General features: G+C 38.7%; 1 protein-coding gene and 1 non-coding gene across 11 annotated transcripts in view; one reads left to right on the forward strand and one right to left on the reverse strand.

Annotated features, from left to right (window-relative positions):
• Positions 1-22,025, reverse strand: part of IL13RA2 (interleukin 13 receptor subunit alpha 2) — a 36,878-nt gene that overhangs the window by 8,853 nt on the left and 6,000 nt on the right. For 2 of the 10 annotated variants that reach the window (XM_030934148.1, XM_030934146.1), the window contains exons 2-5: positions 3,011-3,198; positions 2,693-2,819; positions 1,275-1,426; positions 34-187 (exon numbers count right to left, since the gene is read on the reverse strand). In XM_030934148.1, coding sequence (XP_030790008.1) covers positions 34-187; positions 1,275-1,426; positions 2,693-2,786 — 400 coding nt within the window. In that variant the 5' untranslated portion in view covers positions 2,787-2,819; positions 3,011-3,198. Of the gene's footprint in view, positions 1-33; positions 188-1,274; positions 1,427-2,692; positions 2,820-3,010; positions 3,199-5,375; positions 5,504-19,513; positions 19,552-21,425; positions 21,531-22,025 lie in introns of those variants that run through there. The other 8 variants (XM_030934144.1, XM_030934147.1, XM_030934143.1 and 5 more) reach the window with 8 other exon arrangements.
• LOC115898847 lies at positions 18,002-18,110 on the forward strand. The gene has a single exon (XR_004058511.1). It is a non-coding gene; the product is annotated as a U6 spliceosomal RNA (small nuclear RNA).

Consider the following 22,025-nt stretch of genomic DNA (forward strand, 5'->3'; position numbering starts at 1 on the left):
GTATTAAATATGAAAAGAGAACTTTGTTTTAACCTTGTGGCGATATCCAATAAGTAGCTTCTGCCCAGGAACTTTGAACTTCTGATCCATTTGTGCATTGCCATGGTAAAAGCGTGTGTATCTTTGCTTCAATGCCCTTGTTAAGATCAAACCCATCTTTGTAATGTAGATTCTTAGTAATGATGGTCTGTTTGACAAAAAGGTGAGACAAAGTCAAACTTAGAAACCTCCATGGTATAGTGAGCTATATTAATAAGACTAATAAATCATTAATACTCTGGAGAGTTCCCAATATCTAAGACAGTCCTAGTGACTATTTGATACAATGCCACAGATACATTTCCAGCAGAGCTCACCTCAGTATGTCATATCATCTGATGAGATCATTTGAATCTTAACATCTAATTCCAAATAAAAACAAAAACTTTTGGAAGGAAAAAACTTTATGGCAGGAACTTGAGCTATATCTGCTTGGAATCAAATAGATAATTTTCATATTCCATATGCACATTACTTGGTAAATTATGTCACACTTAAAAATATAATATGAAACCTTCAGGAAATACATAAAGTAAAACTCTGGAAGTAATCAGAGAAATCCAGACAAATCATGAGCTTCTGGAGGACAAAAATCATTTATTATTTATTCATATATTCCTGATATCTAGTAGAGTGTCCAGCACAAACTTGATCAATAAATGCTCGATTTGAATTGTCTCTTGAAACTACCTAGCTGAATTAGAGAGGTAACAGAATGCCATCTACAACAGAAATATTTGAAGATACATACTTGTTAAGTATATAAGTAATTAATAATTCAAAACGTTTTCATTGAGCTCTTACTACAATATATACAACGAACCATAATCCTGTGACCCTCTGTGGGAAGGGTACAAAGATAAATAAGCCTTGTCTCCTACAGTAGAAAAGGTCACAGTTCTGTAGCATGTGTAAAGCCCATATCCAAGAATATAAGCAATTGTAAAATACAGTGAAATGCTCTTCTAGTGAAGTACTCTTCAAGTTTATATTGCTTGAGACTGAGTTTTTTTTTTTTTTTTTTTTTTTTTCTTGTTCTTCCAATGGCAATCTTAACACTGGATGAGGTGAAAACAGATATAGTAGGATACATAGGAGACAGAAGGAGATGTGGAAGCTTTTTATATCCTAATTAGAACTATTGAGATACGGGAATTGGAATGGACACTAAAGTCAGGAATCACAAAATAACACCTGATGATCACTCTGATGCCTCAAATGCATGCTTTACTTACCGTCCATGTTTCACTACCAATGTTTCGGTATTTTAGTTCATATTCCACTGTGCATTCCTTAAAATTATCCAGAGACAGTGGGGGTTGCCATTGCAAATAGAGATAACCTAAATATCCGGGATCCACTATCTCAAAATCCTGAGGAGGGTTAACTGAAATAAATCAATAAAACACTTTTATTTTTTCTGTATTTTATGACAAATGTTGCTGAATCTAGATGGATTTCAAGTGTCCACCAATCGATTAACAGATAAACAAAATGTGCTACATGCATACAATCAAATATTATTCAGTCATAAAAAGACATGAAGTACTGATTCATGCTACAACATGGATGAACCTTGAGAACATTATACTAACTGAAAGAAGCCAGACACAAAAGACCACATATTGACATAGTTCCATTTCTATGAAATTTCAACATAGACAAATCCATAGAGAGAGAAAGTAGATTTGTGGTTGGTAGGGGTCGGAGGGAGAAGCAATGCAGTGTGACTGCTTAAAGGGTTTAGGGGCTGTTTTACGGGTGATGCAACTATTCTGGACTTTGATAGTGGTGATTGTTGCACAACTTTGTGAATACACTGAAAACCAATGTATAGTACATTTTTAAAGAGTTGGTTTTGTGTAAATCATATCTCAGTAAGGCTGTTAAAAAATCTAGGCTACTGCTATATAGTTGTTCCTTCTTTGAGAAACCACATATGCAAAATGTGACTTTGCCTCACTAGGTATTAATTTTTAGAGTAGCAAAAAATTCAATGTGGCTTTATCTCTGTGGTCATGTATGCCAGAATTTGGTCTAAGACGGGAACATTTTATTACAAAAATCTGTCTAACAGCAATAACAAATCAATATAATATAAATATATGTATTTTAATTGTATTAAATATAATATATAATAATATGCTATAAATAATTTTAATTAATTAATAAATCATTAACATTACATTATATAATATAATAAAATAAGATAATTGAATAATTAAATAATTTCATAATTATTTTTAAATTTCACATTAAATTTCTGTACCTTTTAAATGTATCTAATTGTCGTAAAAGCTAAGGATAGTAACTAAGGATAGTAATTAAGGAACTGTTCCAGTTAGTTTAGTACCGGGCAATGAGTTTTCAGATACTTAATCTGTTAAAAAAGACTATACAAAAAGGTATGGACAGTGTCTTTTGTCATTTATCACACAAAATGTCTGTCAACATCAGTTACCTTATACAAGAAAGTGACTAGTAAGAACATAGTTTTTGTTCATGGACTTCCTGAAATAGTTTCAATAACAGTTCATCTACTAGTTAGTTACGCACTTCCATAGGTAGGTCAAAAAGACAGTTAATTTTCCATTAAAATCCATTTAATTTTACTTTTCCTAATTTAAAAACTATTCCATTAAAATCCATTTACCTTTTATCTCGGTGTCTGAAGATGAAGTATAGCCAAATGTTGTGCTTATGAGAAAGGTATATAAGCATCTGACAGCCAAGTAAACGAAAGCCATTTCTCCAAGATTTAAAACCTTGATATTGTCTCCCTATGAAAGAAAAATATAACATTTTAACTTTCTCTTACATCAAATAATCAAACTAAACGTGATTAAAAATACTTTTGTGCTGTCTACCAAGATTGGGAAAACTGTGTCCACCTCAGACCATGGATATAGAAATAATCAAGTTAGGAACCAATATAATTGGAAAGAAAGGATTCTAGTCTCATCCTACTTACAAGAATAAAAGCAAAGCAAAACAAAAACCCTTGTAGCTCCTCACTTCCCCGCCGACAGGCACACTTCTCCTGACCAGGTTATGGTGACTTCAAATAGCCTTCATCCGGAAGACGTTAGACCCACGAGAGTGTTCTTACTGGTTCACAATGCAGTTATGATATCATCCCTCTCCATAGCACCGTCTCCCCTAGCAACACATAAAACACTGTCAAATACACTTTTCTGAGGGGGAAAAAAAAAAAGAAAAAGAAAAAAGTATTTGAAAGTTATTTCGGCCGGGCGTGGTGGCTCATGCCTGTAATCCAGCACTTTCAGAGGCCGAGGCGGGTGGATCACCTGAGGTCAGGAGTTTGAGACCAGCCTGGCCAACATAGTGAAACCCTTTCTCTACTGAAAATACAAAATTAGCGGGGTGTGGTGGCGGGCGCCTGTAATCCCAGCTACTCGGGAGGCTGAAGCAGGAGAATGGATTGAACCCGGGAGGCAGAGATTGCAGTGAGCCGAGATCCTACATGGCACTCCAGCCTGGGCAATAGAGCGAGACTCTGTCTCTAAGTAAATAAAATAAAATAAAATAAAATAAAATAAAATAAAATAATAAAATAAAAGCTAGTTGACCACTGAGAAAGCTCAGAACCTAAACCGAAGACTCAGAGAGTTCAAAATTTTGCTCTTTCCTCGTAAATATTGCTTTTTTTAGTTAAAAAAAAAAAAAAAAAAGTGTTTATTTAGCTCTTTCGCCCCCTACTGGACGATTGATTTTCTTCTTTGCTCCTTTTTTCTTTTAATTACTTTTTAAAATTAAAATGTTTTATTTCCATCTACTCTCATTGTTGTTCCGCTTTTTCCCGTGTTTCCTGTATTAGCAAATGGCATTGCCATCCTTCCAGTTGCCCAAACCAGAAACCTGGGAGTCTTCCTCAACTCCTTTCCCATCCAATCTCTCTATTACCACTACCACTTCCTAAGTGGAGGATCTTAGCAGGGATTTCCTTATTCAGTCTTTCCTGCCTCTGATCCATTTTCCACACCATGGTACAGCAAGAGTGACCTTTCTAAAGGTCAAATCTGAACTTTTCATCTCTTACTTAAACTAGAACTGCATTTCATTGCCACAGAATACAATTTAGTCATCTTTCTATTCTTGAGGGATATTGGTTTTATGATCAAAATTTAAAGGATTCATGCCTTCAAATACCTACTCAATTTAAAATACTTTACTTTTAAGGAAAAATTACTACTCCCAGTTCCATACACTTCTCTTCGAATCTATATTCTGGAACCAACAATTTCACAGAAAGTAAAGGATTAAAAGTCACTTATCCGAACTTTCAGGGGCTGCCCTTCTTTTCTTGTGCATAGATTAATTTAGTAGGACAGACCCTCTCTTCCACACTCCCCTTTCCTACTACCTGATCCATCTGTAATATTGTAACTTAGATAAGCTTCAATGGCTACTTTATAGAATCTTAGGATCAAATTTTTAGAGCCAGTATGTATATTAGAGACTATGCTAGTCAAATTCTCTTTTATAAATTGGGAAGTAAAACTCAGACTTGCCCCGACCAAGATTACACAGCAAATGAGTAACAAAGCTGGAAGTAGAACAGAGATCATGATTCCCAGTCCTGTGCACTTTCACCCTATTCTGCTGTGTCCCACAGGCTTGACTCAGGATTATGAATGCTTTTCCTCTGGGACCCCAGTGTTTAAGTCTTCCTTTATTTAATTAGCTAACCAAGCTGAATCAACACCATGTTATTTTTAAAATTCTGCATCTCATAAAATCAGGAGAGAATGTCATTTCTCTCACTGAGGCCCAACAAATCTCTCTTTCTCCCCAATTCCTCTCCCTCTACTTGCCAGCCAATGGCTGCCCACTAATGCATCTGTAAGTACTAGGTAGATGTGGCTAACAGAAGGTTACGGATCTTCCACAGAGCTACCATCATAGATTAAGATGAACATACTGGTTACTACTGGGATCAAGGCAATAGTTCTGACAAAGAGAAAACCTTCCATATTACCTTTAAGGACTAAGGCAATCAGGCTGCCCTTAAAATGCTCTCAGAGAGATTCTAACAAAATTCTTTCTTCCCTATTGATCTGTTCTTTAAAATTTCGTAGCATTGTGTCATGTACAGCATAAATGCTAAGTAAAGAGTTAAAAATCATTTGCTTCTATTCCAGTTATAGGCTACTGAAATCTGACTCAGGCTATCAAATAGCATTTCATGGATCAGACCAATCAATATACCTAGGCAAAGGTGGAAAATAAGATAGCTAGCTTCTAGCATCACTTATGGGTAAACCCAGAAAAGGAGTTGCTGAATTACACCTAGGGTCCAACCAAGACTTTCTTACCCAAATGAACACAAAGACAATTCTCTCCTTTGCTTCTGGGTCACAGGATTGTCACTATCACAATAAGGGACTTTATACACTATCTGGTTACCAGGAACACCTGAGTTTCTCACAAGGAAGAGGGGGACCTGAAGACAAAGGGAAGATTAGAAAAGCAAATGCAGACATATTAGATTTGAAGAAGTTGTTTTTACATATTTCAGACCCCCAGACCACAGTTCATAACCACTCATCTGGTCTTAGCGCCTCATTTTTAAAAATAAGGAAATAACAGCCAGAGAGGAAGGTCAGTAGGCCAAGTGTATACAACTTATTGATGGCAGAGCTGGGACTGAAAACCACATCTCCTGAACCCTTTCCACTAACTAGCAAATAAATGTTCTTATCATAATGAATCTATCCTGCACCTATTTTACTAGAAGCCTCTTCCTGACTCCCAACCTTCCTCTACCTACTATCACCACCCAAACCATCCAGCGCACCACACAGTTTTATCATTATGACATTTCTGACAGAGCAATAATTCAATAAACATTTATTGAGCATCTTTAGAATTTTTTTGCCAGATAACTATCCCAGCTAAATCTTGCAGAAGATACAAAGTGAAAGTGGCAACAGTCATAGTATCTGTCATAATAATAATACCTTCTAGTATTTATTCATCATCTCAGGCACTGCTCTGTGCTATGCAATTTATATGCAGTATCTCATATAATCCTCACAATCAGACTTGGACATATATACTATTTTTAGTTCTATGTTATTTGTTTAAATTTTCTTTTTACATTTAATTTAATTTTAATTGATACATAACGATTATACATATTTATGGGGTACAGTCTAATGTTTTGTTACATGGATAACGTTGTGTAATGATCAAATCATGGTAATTAACATATATATCACCTCAAACATTTATTAGTTCTTTGTGGTAAGAACATTCAAATTCCTTTCTTCTAGCTTTTGAAAAATACAATTCATTGTTGTTAGCTATACTCACCTTACTGTGCAATAGAAAGCAGAATGTATTCCTCTTATCTAACTGTAACATTGTACCCATTCACCAACCTCTCCCCATCCTTGCTCCCTTATTCCCTACCCAGCCTCTGTTAACTTCTATTCTACTCTCTACTCTATGAGATTAACTTTTTGAAGAACAGAAACTAAGACATTCAGAAGTCAAGTGGCTTCCCTCAAGTCACACAGGCCATAAATGATGAAACCTGGATTTAAATCTAGACAATCTAGTACCAGAGCCCTTGATGGTAATCACTATACTAGGTAATTTTTCCATGCTGAAGATCAATGTGGAGGGTAGCTTTCTCTTTCTACCCACTCAGTTTTACACAACACTATTGCTGGGATAGTTTCTCACTGAGAATCTCCTTTGGAATGGCAAACCTAAAGTGATTGCCTCTTCTCAGTCTCGCTTCCCCACCACTTCAAAGTCATGCAACATAATACTCTCACTTTAAGAGCTGGCTGCAGTCTTTGCATTATTGGAGAAATTCCAGGTACTTACCAATCATATGGTTTCTCAAGAAATAGATTAACTTAGGCAGTTATCACAGGTCCTCTTTTGTTCTCCTCTCTACTTTAGAGACATTAATTAGAATCTCTAATACTTTCTTGCCTGTCTGATAATCAAGCATGTAGAAAACATTAGTTAGGTATTCCTGAAACAGTCACAGGGCCAGGACACAGATTCTACAAGTCACAAGATGGGGAGATTATGGGTGGGGCCCAAAGCCATCTAAAGCAAATTTGGAATTATACCAAGGTGCTGTAAAAGCTGGCAGGACCAATTATTCTTTGGATAAAGTAATAGATATATAGTCGAGGAGCTTGTTATAATAAAAGGCACAACGGTGTAAGTATCAATCTGGTTTTCACTCCTGCCTCAACCACTGTGATAAGAGGTAAATTATATTTCAATTTGTATCTATAAAATGGAGGTAATGATACAAGCCTGGCAGGGGTGTCTTGAAGATTAAATACGATAATGTATGTGAAAGTGCTGGGAGAACAGTAAATTGCTCTATATACTTGAGAGGGGTTTGCTTCTGAGGACATTGCCACTAAGCAACACTTGAAAATAACTTGCCACAAGCTACACATTTGCCTTTGTTAATTCAGCAAAATAGACTTGTACACAGTAGATAATTAGACATTTATTGTTAGTTTCCAATTTATACCACCCTTGTTGATCCAATGTGCTGCCTTTACTGATCTTTGCCATAATAACAGTAATTACTTTCATTTGTTTAGTTTTTTGTAGTTTGTAAAGAATTTGTTGATTTTTTAACAGGTCTGTAAGTGTATAAGGTTTGTACTGCATATTTACAAACAGTAAAACTGGGGCTTAGAGAAGGGATATGACTAGCACAGGGCCCCACAGCTGATACAATCTATACAGAAAGGATAGGAAAAAGAAGGAAGAGACAGAAAAACATTGCTACGCTAATAATACATAACATGGTTTTTTAGAAATGTTCTTTCTCTATGTTGACAAAGGAAAAAAAAAGATTATTCTAAAGTGTCCAAAATGACCATGTTTTTTGTTTTATTTTACTGTAAAGGCAGTGACCAATTTGCAAAGACAATTATTTATTAGAAAACGATAAATGGGGCCGGGCGCGGTGGCTCAAGCCTGTAATCCCAGCACTTTGGGAGGCTGAGACGGGCGGATCACGAGGTCAGGAGATCGAGACCATCCTGGCTAACATGGTGAAACCCCGTCTCTACTAAAAATACAAAAAACTAGCCGGGCGACGTGGCGGGCGCCTGTAGTCCCAGCTACTTGGGAGGCTGAGGCAGGAGAATGGCGTGAACCCGGGAGGCGGAGCTTGCAGTGAGCTGAGATCCGGCCACTGCACTCCAGCCTGGGCGGCAGAGCGAGACTCCGTCTCAAAAAAAAAAAAAGATAAATGGAATTTTGCAATGTCACTAAAATGATTTCTTTAAAACAACACATAAAAACTATAGGCATGTTATTTCTGTTGCCTTTGTGTAAAAAAAACAAAAATTATAAAATTTGATACTTCCTATTCACATTGTTTAAGCTATCTAAAAATACTGGTCAAAGCTTTTAGAATGGGGCTTGAGGAGAAAGAAAATGGAAAAATAGAGAAATAGACACCGAGGAGAGAAAAACGGAAATGTAGAGTGATTGCAGACTTAAATGTCATTTGCAAATGAAATGATAAATTGATATAGTCTTACATGAGAAGGCATTGACTAGGAGATTTGGGCTTTCTCACCAGCTTTGCCAGGTGACCTCAGAAAACAATAATAATAATAACAGGGATTATAGTTTATTTTGCCTTTACTAGGTGTCAAGCTCCATGTCAGATGCTTATATGGATTAGCTCACTTAAGCCTTACAAACTTTTATGACTACTATTATTATCATCCCAATATTACAAATGAGGCATTTGGGGCTCAGGTTTCTCAAGGTTATACAATTTAAGCAATAAAAGATGCCAATATCTGATTCTAAAAATCACACTCCTTTTAAAATATAATACTCTCTTCCAAGTAATCTCACCCTGTGAAAGGCAATTTTCTCTCACACAAGTTATCCCTAGGCTATAATTCTCAATTCCAATAGTTAATCTGCCATATAGCCATCCGTGGTTTCAGGATGAGACTCAAGAGCACTGGCTTCCTGGATAACTAATCTTATTTCAAGAAGGCCATCCAACATGTATAAATGCCTATTCATAGCTTCTGGAGTATAGTCATGACTCAGCACCATATACAGAATCTCTGGAACCTGCCAGGTTTTGAGGCCTGATAACACACTGAGATTAATACATGGCTCAATGATAGTATAATCAGCCTATGACCTGGTGGTGAATCAAATCTAATTTAGGTAATAACTGGCAAATAACATGTCCTGCAGTGAAGTAGTTTATAAAGAATGCTGAAGATGACTTTGTACTATCAAACACAAAAAGGCTTTGAATCACACAGATGCATCATGTTTGCCAGTAGTAAAGTGGTGTCAGTCATGTCTTATACATATACACAAGGAACTTAGGAAGATGCTGAATTATGAAAATTATTGTATGAAATTGAAATACATGTAGGACTTATTTTTAACAAATATCACTTTAACATCCAGCTCTATATAGCATGATTATATTTCCATCCCTGATAAGATTACATACTAACATTATTTGATATTTATAAAATATGTTCAATAAATCTACAGTTCTTATAAAACCATGGGTAGTCATTCTAGGCCATAACTATTTTCATTTTTTATTTATTTATTTATTTATTTTTTATTTATTTATTTATTTTGTGGAGACAGGGGTCTCATTATATTGCCTAGGCTGGTCTTGAACTCCTGGGCTCAAGTCATCCTCCTGTCTCGACCTACCAAAGTGCTGGGATTACAGGCCTAAGCCATAGCGCCAGGCCTCATAATGCTTTTCTAGATGCTTTTCCTGTATGACATCTTGAGTTCATCTGGCTAACAAGTTTCTTGCAACACTGTCAAAGCTAGACAATTCAGTTTTGAGCCACCATAGCAACATCTAGGTTTACAGTGTTAATTCATGAAGCAATTTACAAATTTCAGAATTTGTCCCCAAGCTGATATCACAGCTTTATTAGTGTATAATTCTATTCAACAAACCACCAACATGCTTTTTAAAAGCAACTCACTAAATTTTTTTTTTTTTTGCAACCCTCTAAATAAAACCCCTAGGTCATCAATTAGTAAATATTTCTTAAAACAGGTCAAATAGTTCTTACTAAATATACCTTATATTCTACTCCAGTGAAGTCATAACTGAAGAGCAATGCACTGCCTTGAAAGGCACCACTGCTCTGGAACTAGCAAAACAATCTCTTTTGTTCAACACTGTTCTCTGTACTCCCAGATGGTCCCAAATACTTGTTTGCAAACAGGCAGGGAATACCCAAAACATTCATGTTATGTAACACCTTCAAAAGTAAATAATAGGATATACTCTACCCACTCAATACTCAGTAAAAATAGAATACAAAATGTACAATAGCAATTTTTATATTCCTTCCAGGTTATCTACCAGTATGTTATTTATAGACTGTAAACACATGGAAATGTGGTATTATATTACATATAGTACCGTTAGTTATAGAAAAGAATGTTAAAAACAATTAAATATTAATATTTCTATTACATATTAACTATTCAATTATTTCAGGAAGTCTACTACATGCTAGGCACTGTTACAGGTACTGGGGATACAGCAGTGAACAAGACAAAGTAGCTACCCTCATTTCTGGTGTGGGAGACAGATAATAAACATATCAGATAACCACAAGTTGTATAAAGAAAAATAAAGCAGGATGACATGAAAGAATAATGGGTGATTCATTTTAGGTAAGGGTAGTCAGGGAATGACTCTCTGAGAACGTAGCATCAAGGACTTCAGTGATGCGAGGAAATAAACCAGGTAAAGATACAGGGAAAGAATGTTTCAGGTAGAAGGAAGAGCACATTCAAAAGCCCTGTGGCAGGAATCAGCTTAGTAGTTTCAGGAATAGGAAGACCAGCAGGATAGGGAACAGAAAAATTAGATGATCTCACAAATATAGGAGAGGGTAGGACATGGTGATGAATTTGCCATTTATTTTTAGTAAAATGGGAAGCAACTGGACAGTTGTGAGCAGTGACTTTGATATGGACAGGAGACAGGGAAATACTGGGTAGAAGAGGGCATTTCCCAGGCAAAGGCCCCACCCTCAAGCCTGGAAACCCATGGCCTTAAATGGGAACAGGCATTCCTGTTTTCACGTTCAAAATGTTGCTTTTTGCCCACCATGCACCCTTATCCTGTACACACATAAACTCCAAACCCTAGCCTCCATGAGGGGGCAAACAGAAGCATGGAAGAATGGCAGAAAGGCACAGCAGAGAGAAGAGAGGGAGCGTCTGAATGCTGAGAGGAGTTCAGCTGGAGACAGTCAAAGAGGAGATCAGCTGCTGAATGGCCAAACTCCAAGGGAAGATGATCCTCCCACTCCACCTTCCAGTTCCACATCCATCCCGCAGAGAGACACCTCTACCACTCAATAAAACCCCTGCATTCATCCTTCAAGTTCGTGTGTGACTTGATTTTTCCTGGGTGCTGGACAAGAGCTCAAGATACAGAAAGCTGCCACACTGGCCCTCTGCCCTTGCAAAAAGGCAGAGTCCACTGAACTGTTTAACACTTAAGCCATCCACAGAAGACAAAGCTAAAAGAGCGCACTGTAACACATGCCCACTTGGGCTTCAAGAGTCACAGACACCCACCCCTAGATACTGCTGTGGGTCCAGAGTCCAAAGCACTCACCCTGGCTCCCACACCTGCCCCTCTGCATGCTCCCCCTCCCACAACCCCCTGTTGCCAGAGAGCCACATCCCCCTGTCACAGGTTCTGCAAGGGGGGCCAGGGAACTCTCCCACCTCAACATGATGTAGATTACATTTTAAAGGGCTATTGTATGCAATGGAAAGGTAGAAACAATGACCTGGGCTAGAGATGATGGTGACTTTGACCAGGTTGATAGCAGTGCTGATAGAATATACTGGTGGATTGAGTGTGCAGTATCAGAAGATGATGGCTTTATTTTGGCATGGCCATCTGGATAATTGTTTATGGGGCCTAGGGATGATGATCAAGAGTTCAATTTTGGATGATTAAGTTTGAGCTGACTAACTAACTAATATCCAAGGGGAGATGAGTAGGCAGTTGGATATTCGACTCTGGAGATGGGGGAAAGACCAGAGCTGTAAATATAAATTTGGGAACCATCAGGATATAGACAGTATTTAGAGCCATGTGATTGACTGGAGTCACCTAAGGTAGAGTGTAGATGAGATAAAGACAAGAGGGCCAATGACTGGGACCCTCAATATATAAAAGGCTAAATCTTGCTACCAACAAAGGAGACAAAAGAGAGGCCATATAAGTGAAAGGAAAATCAAGTGGGGAAAACGTTTCAAGGATAAAGTAATAGGTAGACAACGTCAAAAGCTGCTGATAAGTGGAGTAAAACGAGGCCTGAGAACGGGCTAATGGTTTAAGCAAAGTGGAAATCATTGCTAATATTGCTAAGGGAATTCAGTCAGTGGCACGTTGGGGGAAAAACCCAGATTAAAATGAGTTCAAGAAAGAATGGAAGGGTAAATTTTGACACAGTGAGTATAGATAACTATTAGGGATAGGAAAAAAACAGTGTTTGTCCTATTCTCACGCAGGCAATACAACACAGAATTCTTCGTCTCTGGTCACCGAAACGTATGGAGATGTCTCCTTCACCAACAATCAATCACTTCTCCACTAGTTCAAGTTAATTCTAAGACTATCTACCAGGAGATAGTTTCGGATCCCTCAAGTTAAGAGTTCAATCCCTCAAGACTGCCCCTACTTCAGATGCCAATAGCAATCCCTGGGTTGTGACTTGTGTTTCTGACTTCTGGGTATGGTTAATTTGCTAGGATAGCTCACAACTCAGGGGAACACTTTACTTACTTTTACCCATTTATTATAAATGGTATTACAAAGGATACAAATGAACAGCCAGATGGAAGAGATGCATTAGCAAAACATGAGAGAGAGGGCACAAAGCTTCCATGCCTTCTCCAGGTATCTCCATATGTTTAGCTCTCCAGAAGCTCCCCAAACCCAGTCCTTCTGGGTTTTTATGGAGACTTCATTATTTAGGTATAATTGATTACATCGTTGGTGATTGGTGATCAACTCAACATTCAGCCCCTCTCCCTTCCCTGGATGAGGGCAGTGAGGAGATTGAAGGTGAGGAGATCATGTAGTTGGTTCCCCTGGCAACCAGCCCCCCTCCTGAAACTATCCAGGAGCCCCCAGCCAACAGTTATCTCACTAGCATACAAAAAGACATTTACCACTTAAAAGATTCCAGGAGTTTTAGAAGCTATGTGCCTGGAAACTAGCCAAAAACCAAATCTATGTATATCCTATAAATCACGATAACACAGTCCACCTCCCCTTTTTCAAGCACAGATTCTTTACATCAAAATGATCATATAAGTCAAAAGATATTGGCACATTCAGTCCCATTCAGTCATTAATACAGTCATGCACTGCCTAATGATGTTTTGGTCAACAAGGAACAACATATACAACAATGGTCCCCTAAGATTATAGGTGAGCTGAAAAATTCTTATCATCTAGTGACACTGCAGCCATTATAATGTCCTAGTGCAATTACTTTATTTTTTATAAATGTAATGTGGCCTAACTGGACAGTGTTTGTTAAGTCTACAGGAGTGTACAGTAATGTCCTAGGCTTTCACATTCACTCACCTCTCACTCACTGACTCACCCAGAGCAACTTCCAGTCCTGCAACCTCGATTCATGTCAAGTGCCCAGTACAGGGATACCATTTTTAAACCTTTTATACCATAATTTTTACTGTAGTTTTTCTATTTTTAGATATACTTAAAACACAAATACTTAGCATTGTGTTATAATTACCTAAAGTATTCAGTACAGTCATATGCTGCACAGGTTTATAACCTAGGAGCGATAGGCTATACCATATAGCCTAGGTGTGTAGTAGACTATACCACATAGGTTTGTGTAAGTATGCTCTAGGGTGTTCGCACGATGGTGAAATGGCCTAATGACACATTTGTCAGAAATTATCCCCATCATTGAATGGCACATGACTCTAATTAGTCTAGTCCATTATCACGTCTATGAAAATGTCTCCCAGGGTGGGGCGACTCAGGTTTGCAGGCTTCCAAACCTCACAATAACTCCTTTGAGAGGTTTGCAGTGAAGGAACATAAGGAGCTATGGCTGGGAGGAAATCTCTTTTCTTCCCTCTTTAAAACATGGATGGAGAACATCGCACATGAAGGCTTAATCCTGCTCTTCCTTAGATTCTTGTCACACCTATTTAGCAATGATGCTGTTCTTATTTTATGGATACAGGTCAGAGTACTTTAGGATATACTTATCAAAAGGTACCCATATTATGGCAGAGCATTTTTTTCTGAGGCATTTAGAAACTGCCAAAGTTTAGTTTCACCAATGATTACATTAACAAATACTTTCCATCTGCTAAAATAGTTTTGCAGCCTGGCAAGGTGGCTCATGCCTGTAATCCCAGCACTTTGGGAGGCCGAGGCAGGCAGATCACGAGGTCAGGAGTTTGAGACCAACCTGGCCAACATGGTGAAACCTCATCTCTACTAAAGATACAAAAAAATTAGCTGGGTGTGGTGGCACGCACCTGTAATCCCAGCTACTCAGGAGGCTGAGGCAGGAGAATCACTTGAACCTGGGAGGCAGAAGTTGCAGTGAGCCAAGATCCTGCCATTGCACTCCAACCTGGGTGACAGGGCAAGACTCCATCTCAAAAAATAAAGTTTTGCAAAGCTATCTCCAACTTCTGGCATTTCTAATCGAATAATTATTTTTTTAAAACCTGCCCTTTCTCCAGACTATAGAACATTTCTACTTCCTGTGTGCAATCTGAGGTTTCATTTGTTTTCTTCTAAATTTGTTTTCTGCAGCAAAACTCATCAGAAAAAAAAAAAACAAAAAAAAAACAAAAAAAAACTTACTATTATATATTTTTGTAAGGCAGTTTTAAATTGTGGTTGTTAGTCTTTGGCTTAAAAGACTCAAACCAAAGATCTGAATCAAGCGAGTGGCAGAAATTCTGGTTCTAGTCCTAATTTCAAAATGCAGAATAGGAACACATAGACTTTATTGTATTTTGAAAACTTTGAAACTAAGGGATCAAACAATACAGCTGTGCATATTCCCAAAGAGTTTTAGTAAGTGCATATCTCTAGGCAAAATTCTGTTTATTCTGGCTTAGCTAAGCAGGCTATTTGGAATGCAGAACATGGAGGGCAGCTAGTGCATCATTTCAGGCTCTTGCCGTCTGCTTCTTCCTCATGTCCCCCTCTCTCCTGGCCCTCTCCTCTTCTTTTCTTCTTTCTACTTTTCTTCTTTCCCTCTTTTCCTCTCTCCTACTGATGTTCCTCTTTTCCATTATTTTTAAAATACTGGGGCATCCTCTCTTCTCAGTACATTTTTCATTAGTTTTTTGGCTTCAGAATAATATTTTCCATTATGTCACTTGTAGATTAAATCTGCAACTTTGTAAGCTTACTTTTTAAAAGTGCTTACGACTAAAAAAAATGTCACTGTTCAGTTGCCTGTAGGCTGAGCTTTATTGTTTTGCAGCACACTGATTGCCCTTCATAGAAATGGGTTTCCAGCTTTAAGATGACTGGTTCCTTATACTCGTCGGCTTAAAGACTAAATCTACCTCATAATCCTAAGTGGTAGGTCTACTTACTTCCCCCACTTTCTCGTTGTTTTGATAACTGCTTTCGAGCCTAGGCTAGACAAAGTTTTTCAAGGTTCCTTAGAGTCTCTATTTTTATAACCTGTGTTTAATCTATGCCTTTGCTTGCTGTATTGGTGCTGACATGGCCACAGGCATCCATCCAGATCTTTATTTCACAGGCATTTCCTGAGCATTCATTTTGTACTCAATGCTGCAGATATGAAAACATAAGACACAGTGTTTCCTGCCCTCAAGTCTATTGACAGGGCAGACCAAAAAAATTAAAAATAGTCATAAAGTGTGGGCTTTCTCTCAGACTACTGGTAGAAATGTGAATTGATGCAATCCTTTTTGGAGGTGATGTGGCTGAGATTACTAGCTGTCTCCTAATATTCACTGTCCCCTCCTTCAGTGGTAACGGAACCCCCAAGTTGTAGCTGGGCACGTGGTCACACAAAACAAATACTACAGTTCTGAGTGCCCTTTCAGCTATATGTGACAGGTGATTAAGTTCTGGCCTAAGAGATGTAAATGGAAGTGTTATCTCCAATCTCTTCAGTCAGGCCTTTAAAGAGAATAGACCTTTTCTCCCCTTACCTGTTCTTCCTTTCCTCCAGCCTGCTTGTTAGAATGTGATCTTGGCATTGAGCCACCCTTGATCAAACAAATGAGGGAAACACCCTAGGCATGGCAGAACAAGTTGAGAGTAGCCCAAGGCCCTTGTTGGACTCATGCAATAAAGCTGCATACTTTTCATGCAGCCCTGGCTGGATTAGCTATCCCCAGACAGTCATGTGAGCGCAACATAAACCACTGTCTTTTTAAAGCAGAACCTGTGATCTAAAACTAATTAGAGAAGTCTTGAAAAATGCATATCAAAACACTTTAAAAGTTCATATCCTTTTAGGCCAGCCATAGTGGCTCACGCCTGTAATCCCAGCACTTTGGGAGGCCGAGGCGGGCAGATCACTTGAGGTCAGGAGTTTGAGACCAGCCTGGCCAACATGGTGAAACCCTTTCTCTACAAAAATACAAAAATTAGTCAGGCGTGGTGGTGCATGCTTGTAGTCCCAGCTACTTGGGAGGTGAGAGAACTACTTGAACCTGGGAAGCAGAGGCTGCTGTGAGCTGAGAGCACGTCACTGCACTCCAGCCTGGGTAATAGAGCCAGATCTTGTCTAAGGAAAAAAAAAAGTTAATATCCTTTTAACCCCAAATTTCCAGGTAATCAAAGAAGTATGTGCTTCTACGGTCAGATACCTCTTTTCCACATAACCTTTGAGTCTGAAGCTCCTGCAGAATTCTTATGAAGGGCCACATTTAGCTTATATAGCACTTCCTTTAGCTAAAGCCTCTGACCAAGTACCTGGGAAATAAACCATACTCAGCCACCCCACTTGCAAATACTACAACCACAAAATGCTGAAGTAGAAATTTTTCACAGGGACAACAATACAATATGACAATACTTCAATGTCCCCCTTTGAGGTTTTCAAAGTCCTGGATGTTGTAAACAGGAAGATATAAGTGGGCCAGGCACTGTGGCTCACGCCTGTGATCCCAGCACTTTGGGGGGCCAAGGCGGGCAATCACTTGAGGTCAGGAGTTCGAGACCAGCCTGGCCAACATGGTGAAACCCTGTCTCTGCAGGCGGGTGCCTGTAATCCCAACTACTCAGGAGGCTGAGGCAGGAAAATTACTTGAATCGGGAGGCGAGGTTGCAGTGAGCCAAGGTTGCACCACTGCACTCCAGCCTGGGAGACAGAGCGAGATTCTGTCTCAAGAAAAAAAATAAGCTATAAGTGCTGGAGGACCCTCTATGGCTTTCTGGTAATTCTGCTGCTATGAGCTGCTCACAGATGCCATAGCACTTCTTCCACCATCATGAGTTGTTGCCATAATTTTCCAAATGCTGTTCTGGCAGTGCACTCACACAGCTTTAATCTTTTTTTGTCTCCACATTTTCCAGTGACTGGCAGCTCACTCCACATGCTTTGGTTATTATCAGAATATCCTGAAATTCAAGTCTTCTCTCAATGAATCAGTGTTATTTCTATCAACAGTGTACACTATTCTTCCTGCAAAAGTGCTAGATAAAGAAGATGGCTGATTGCATAACCAGAGATTAATCACTGCTGGAAGAGCAAAGTCAAGCATGCCAGGGAAAGAGAACTATGTGGAGTAGAATCATCCCAAAGAGCATGGCCTTGTCTTCCATTTTAAAGCATCAATGGAGGGTTAAAATGACTAGCACCTCTTACCCTCTAGTCCCCGCTTTACTCCTTAGAAGAGGATGGTGTTCTCACTTTAGCCACACATATACTGAAACTGGGATGATACAGATAAGATTAGCATAGCCCTTGGACAAGGATGACAAATAAATTCTTGAAGCCTTCCATTAAAAAAAAGAATTTTCAAAAAGTTGGGGCACTCTTAGGGATCTAGTCCTAAGCCCTCCTTATTTTCTGATACTTACAACCAGAATACAATGAAGTGTATGTACAAATTTTCACATGCAAACACATTCTTGGCTTCCACTATCTATGACCATGGCTTAAATACTGCTTAAATCACTGCTGGGTGCTGATGAAAGAAGTCCCACTATAGATTAGTTCCTTGATAATTGCATAACATTTCATTTTAAATAAGCCCACGGTACTACTCAGGAGCCCTATTACTTGTCTCTGTTCAACATCATTCCATTACTGACCATTACAAACCTTTTCCATTCTCTTAAATCATTTCATCCCTTCTCCCCTGATCTCAGCACATGAGCTTGCCTCATACTTTGAAAAACAAAATTGAAACCATCAGATGGAAATTCCCTCATCTTTCTGATTTGATACAAGAATCTTTCCACATTCTCTCTTCTTTCCCTCCTGCTCCTCGTATCTGTTTTGAATTCTAACCCTGCTCACACTTTCAAAAATGTTACAGTCATTTTTTTCATCTCTCATATAACTTCCACATACATAAGATGTATGTATGGATACACACATCTTGGCTAAATGCATCTCATTCGCTTTTAAACCTGTTCATTTCTCCTGACCGTAAATACCTTGCCTACATATTTGTCTGCAGCTACTGCCCCAATACTCCCATCTTCTTCACAGCCAAATTTCCAGAAACTTCCCCTCTCACTCTTCATCACTCCATTTCCTTCTGGGTTCTTCCTTCACCTCACCACCAATCCATAGCTCTACTGAAACAGGTCCCACTAGAATAACTAATGACCTCCATGTTGCTGAATCTAATTAATATTTTAATCCCAATCTTATTTATATTTCAGCAGCATTCACCTGTTTATTATCATCCTTCTTGAAACACTTTTCCCTTGGCTTTTCTGACACCCATTTCCCAGTTTTCTTTCTACCTCTCTGGTCACTTTTTCATTTCATTTTCAGGCTTATCCATTACTTATCCTAATAGTAAATGTCAGAGTTCTTCGAGGTTTGGCCCAAGGCCTTCACCTCTTTTGATTCTATATTCTCGCTAGGTAATTTTTTCTGCCCCCACAGCTTCCATTATCATCTATATACCAATGACTTCCAAAATATATCTCTGATATACTTTGGATATTTGTCCCCTCCTAATCTCATGTTGAAATCTGATCTCCAATGTCGAAAGTGGGGCCTAGTGAGAGGTCTTTGGGTCATAAAGGCAGATCCCTCTTGAATGGCTTGGTGCTGTTCCCTTGGTAATGAGTCAGTTCTTGCTCTATTATTAGTTCATGTAGATCTGATTGTTAAAAAGAGCCTGGCACGTTCCTCCCCACTCTCTCTTCTTCCCTCTCTTGCATGTGACACACCTGCTCCCACTTTGCCTTCCACCATGATTGAAAGCTTCTTGAGGTCCTTACCAGAATCTGATGCCAGCACCATGCTTCTTGTACAGCCTGCGGAAACATGAACCAAATAAACTCTTTTATCTATAAACTACCCAGCCTTAGGTTTTCCTTTATAGCAACACAAAACAGACTGAGACAATCTCCCATGTGAACTATTCTTCTGAGCTCCAGGGATGTATATCTAATTGCTTTCTCAATATCTTCACGTGGAAGTCTCAAACATGCATCAAATGTAAAATGTCAAATGCCAGAATCATGATCTCCCACTTGAAAACAAGTGCTCTTGCAGTATCCATTCAACAGTAGAAGCCAGAGAGTTACCCTAGACATCTACGTACCACCATAGTCAATCCATAGTCAAGTCCTGTCCATTTCTCAAATATCACTCATCAGTCACCAAAGGATTTTTCTCAACAATATTTTTAAACTATATAATTAACAAACTTATCAAAGAAAAGCATGGAGAAGAAAGTATATCTTCCTTGGAACAGTACTAAATTTCTCCTTAGTCAGATTATCTTAAAGTATCTAGAAAATCCTTCAATACATTATTTCAAATTACTGATGGATGATATCATTCAGTTATCTCTGCTTCAGAGAATGTGAAATCTATGAAGATTACAAATACCCAAAACATTAATACAACCCTTTTTTTTTTCTTTTTTTTTGAGACAGGGTCTCACTCTGTCACTGAGGCTGGAGTGCAGTGGCACAATCTCGGCTCACTGCAACATCCATCTCCCGGGTTCAAGTGATTCTCCTGCCTCAACCTCCCAAGTAGTTGGGATTGCAGACACCTGCCACCATGCCTGGCTAGTTTTTGTATTTTTAGTAGACACAGGGTTTCACCATGTTGGCCATGCTAGTCTCAAACTCCTGACCTCAGGTGATCTGCCAGCACCTCCCAAAGTGCTGGGATTGCAGGTGTGAGCCACCATGCTCAGCCAACACAACTTATCATCTTCCTTTTCTTTATTTCCTTCATCAAATGCTAGGATGACTTCTCAATCCAGAAACCTAGAAGTCATCTTAGATTCCTCTCTCTCATTTATCCTCAACCACCATTTCATGCACATACACAATACCCTAAAGATTCAATTCTCTAAGCATCTTTGCAGTCCATCTGTATCACTCCTTCTTCACTGCCACGACAGATTCTAGCCATCACCATCTCTTGACTAATCAACAGCAATAACCTCCTAATGCATTTTCCATCTTACAATAAGTCAGGTTCTGGTCATTCTCACACTGTAGCTAGCATGACCTTCTAAAAACTCAAATATGTTCAGACTTTTTCATTGGTTTCCTACTGCTCTGCAGAATAATTTATAATAACTCACAATTCAATGTGCTTCTGGTGTGACAGTGTTTTTCTAAGCACTTCACTGTATTAATTCACTTAGTCCTTACTATGGTATTATGAAGTAGGTACTGATGTTATCACATTTTACTAATATAGAAACTGTAACACAGAGAAGCTACATGATTTCCTTGGGGTCTCATAGCTATCAAGTGATGGAGCCAAAATTCAAAGCCCAGCAATGCCATTTCAGAGTTTGTGCCTTTAACCTCTATATTGTGTTGTCTTATAAAACAACATACAAAATGTTTAGCATGGCAAGCAATACTTTTCCACTTTTAGACTCATCTTCTACTTACAGGTCTTGAAAAGTTGGGTCTTATTTTATCTCTAAGCCTTTTCCCACTGATATCAATACTGCTTTACCTAGTCTAGTCATTTAGATTTAGCTCAGGTACTACTTCATTCTATAAGCTTTCCCTATTCTCTCCCCCAGATTGGATTGCGAGTCTCCTCTGTACTCTCTACTAAAATATAAGTGAATAATTCTGCAATATTTTAAAAGGCACTCACCATTTAGTGAAGAGGACAGTCTTCTAACCAGACAAGTATGTGGCTACGTTATTTTGAGACAATCATTTGTGTTTTGCTCTGCTTTTTCTCTTTTTCATCCCATTTCTAGAAGATAAATGGGCCATTTTATTGTTTATTTTTTATTGTTTCTTACCCATGGAAATTCCTCCTCCCCTGTTGCCACTTGTCTATACTTGCCTTCCTGGCTTTAATTTTCCCAAAACCCAGACTCATGGGAGAGATTATTCTCTCTAATATCAGTGAGGGTCTCAAGAGAACAGATGAAATTCCTTTTAGAGCACTGAGAGATGGAAAAGGGACACAGACTTTAGACAAAAAGAAGTCAGGAGTCTGATAGGAGTTGGTGGTGGCAGGGAAAATAGGGAACAGCTCAACATTTGATGGCAGCAGCCTAAAACAGGGGCAAAAGCTCAGAAAAGTTTCAGTGAGTATGCTGAGCCTGAAATACATGGGACCCAAACTCAGCAGTGATCCCGTTCCCCAAGCCCACAAGCATAGCATAGGAGCAGCAGCAGCAAACATGAAAAAATCATTCCAGCTGGAGACAAAATGGGGTATCAGAGAGTACATCAGGGAATT

The sequence above is a fragment of the Rhinopithecus roxellana genome, chromosome 7 (assembly GCF_007565055.1).
Source record: "Rhinopithecus roxellana isolate Shanxi Qingling chromosome 7, ASM756505v1, whole genome shotgun sequence".
NCBI lineage: Eukaryota > Metazoa > Chordata > Mammalia > Primates > Cercopithecidae > Rhinopithecus > Rhinopithecus roxellana.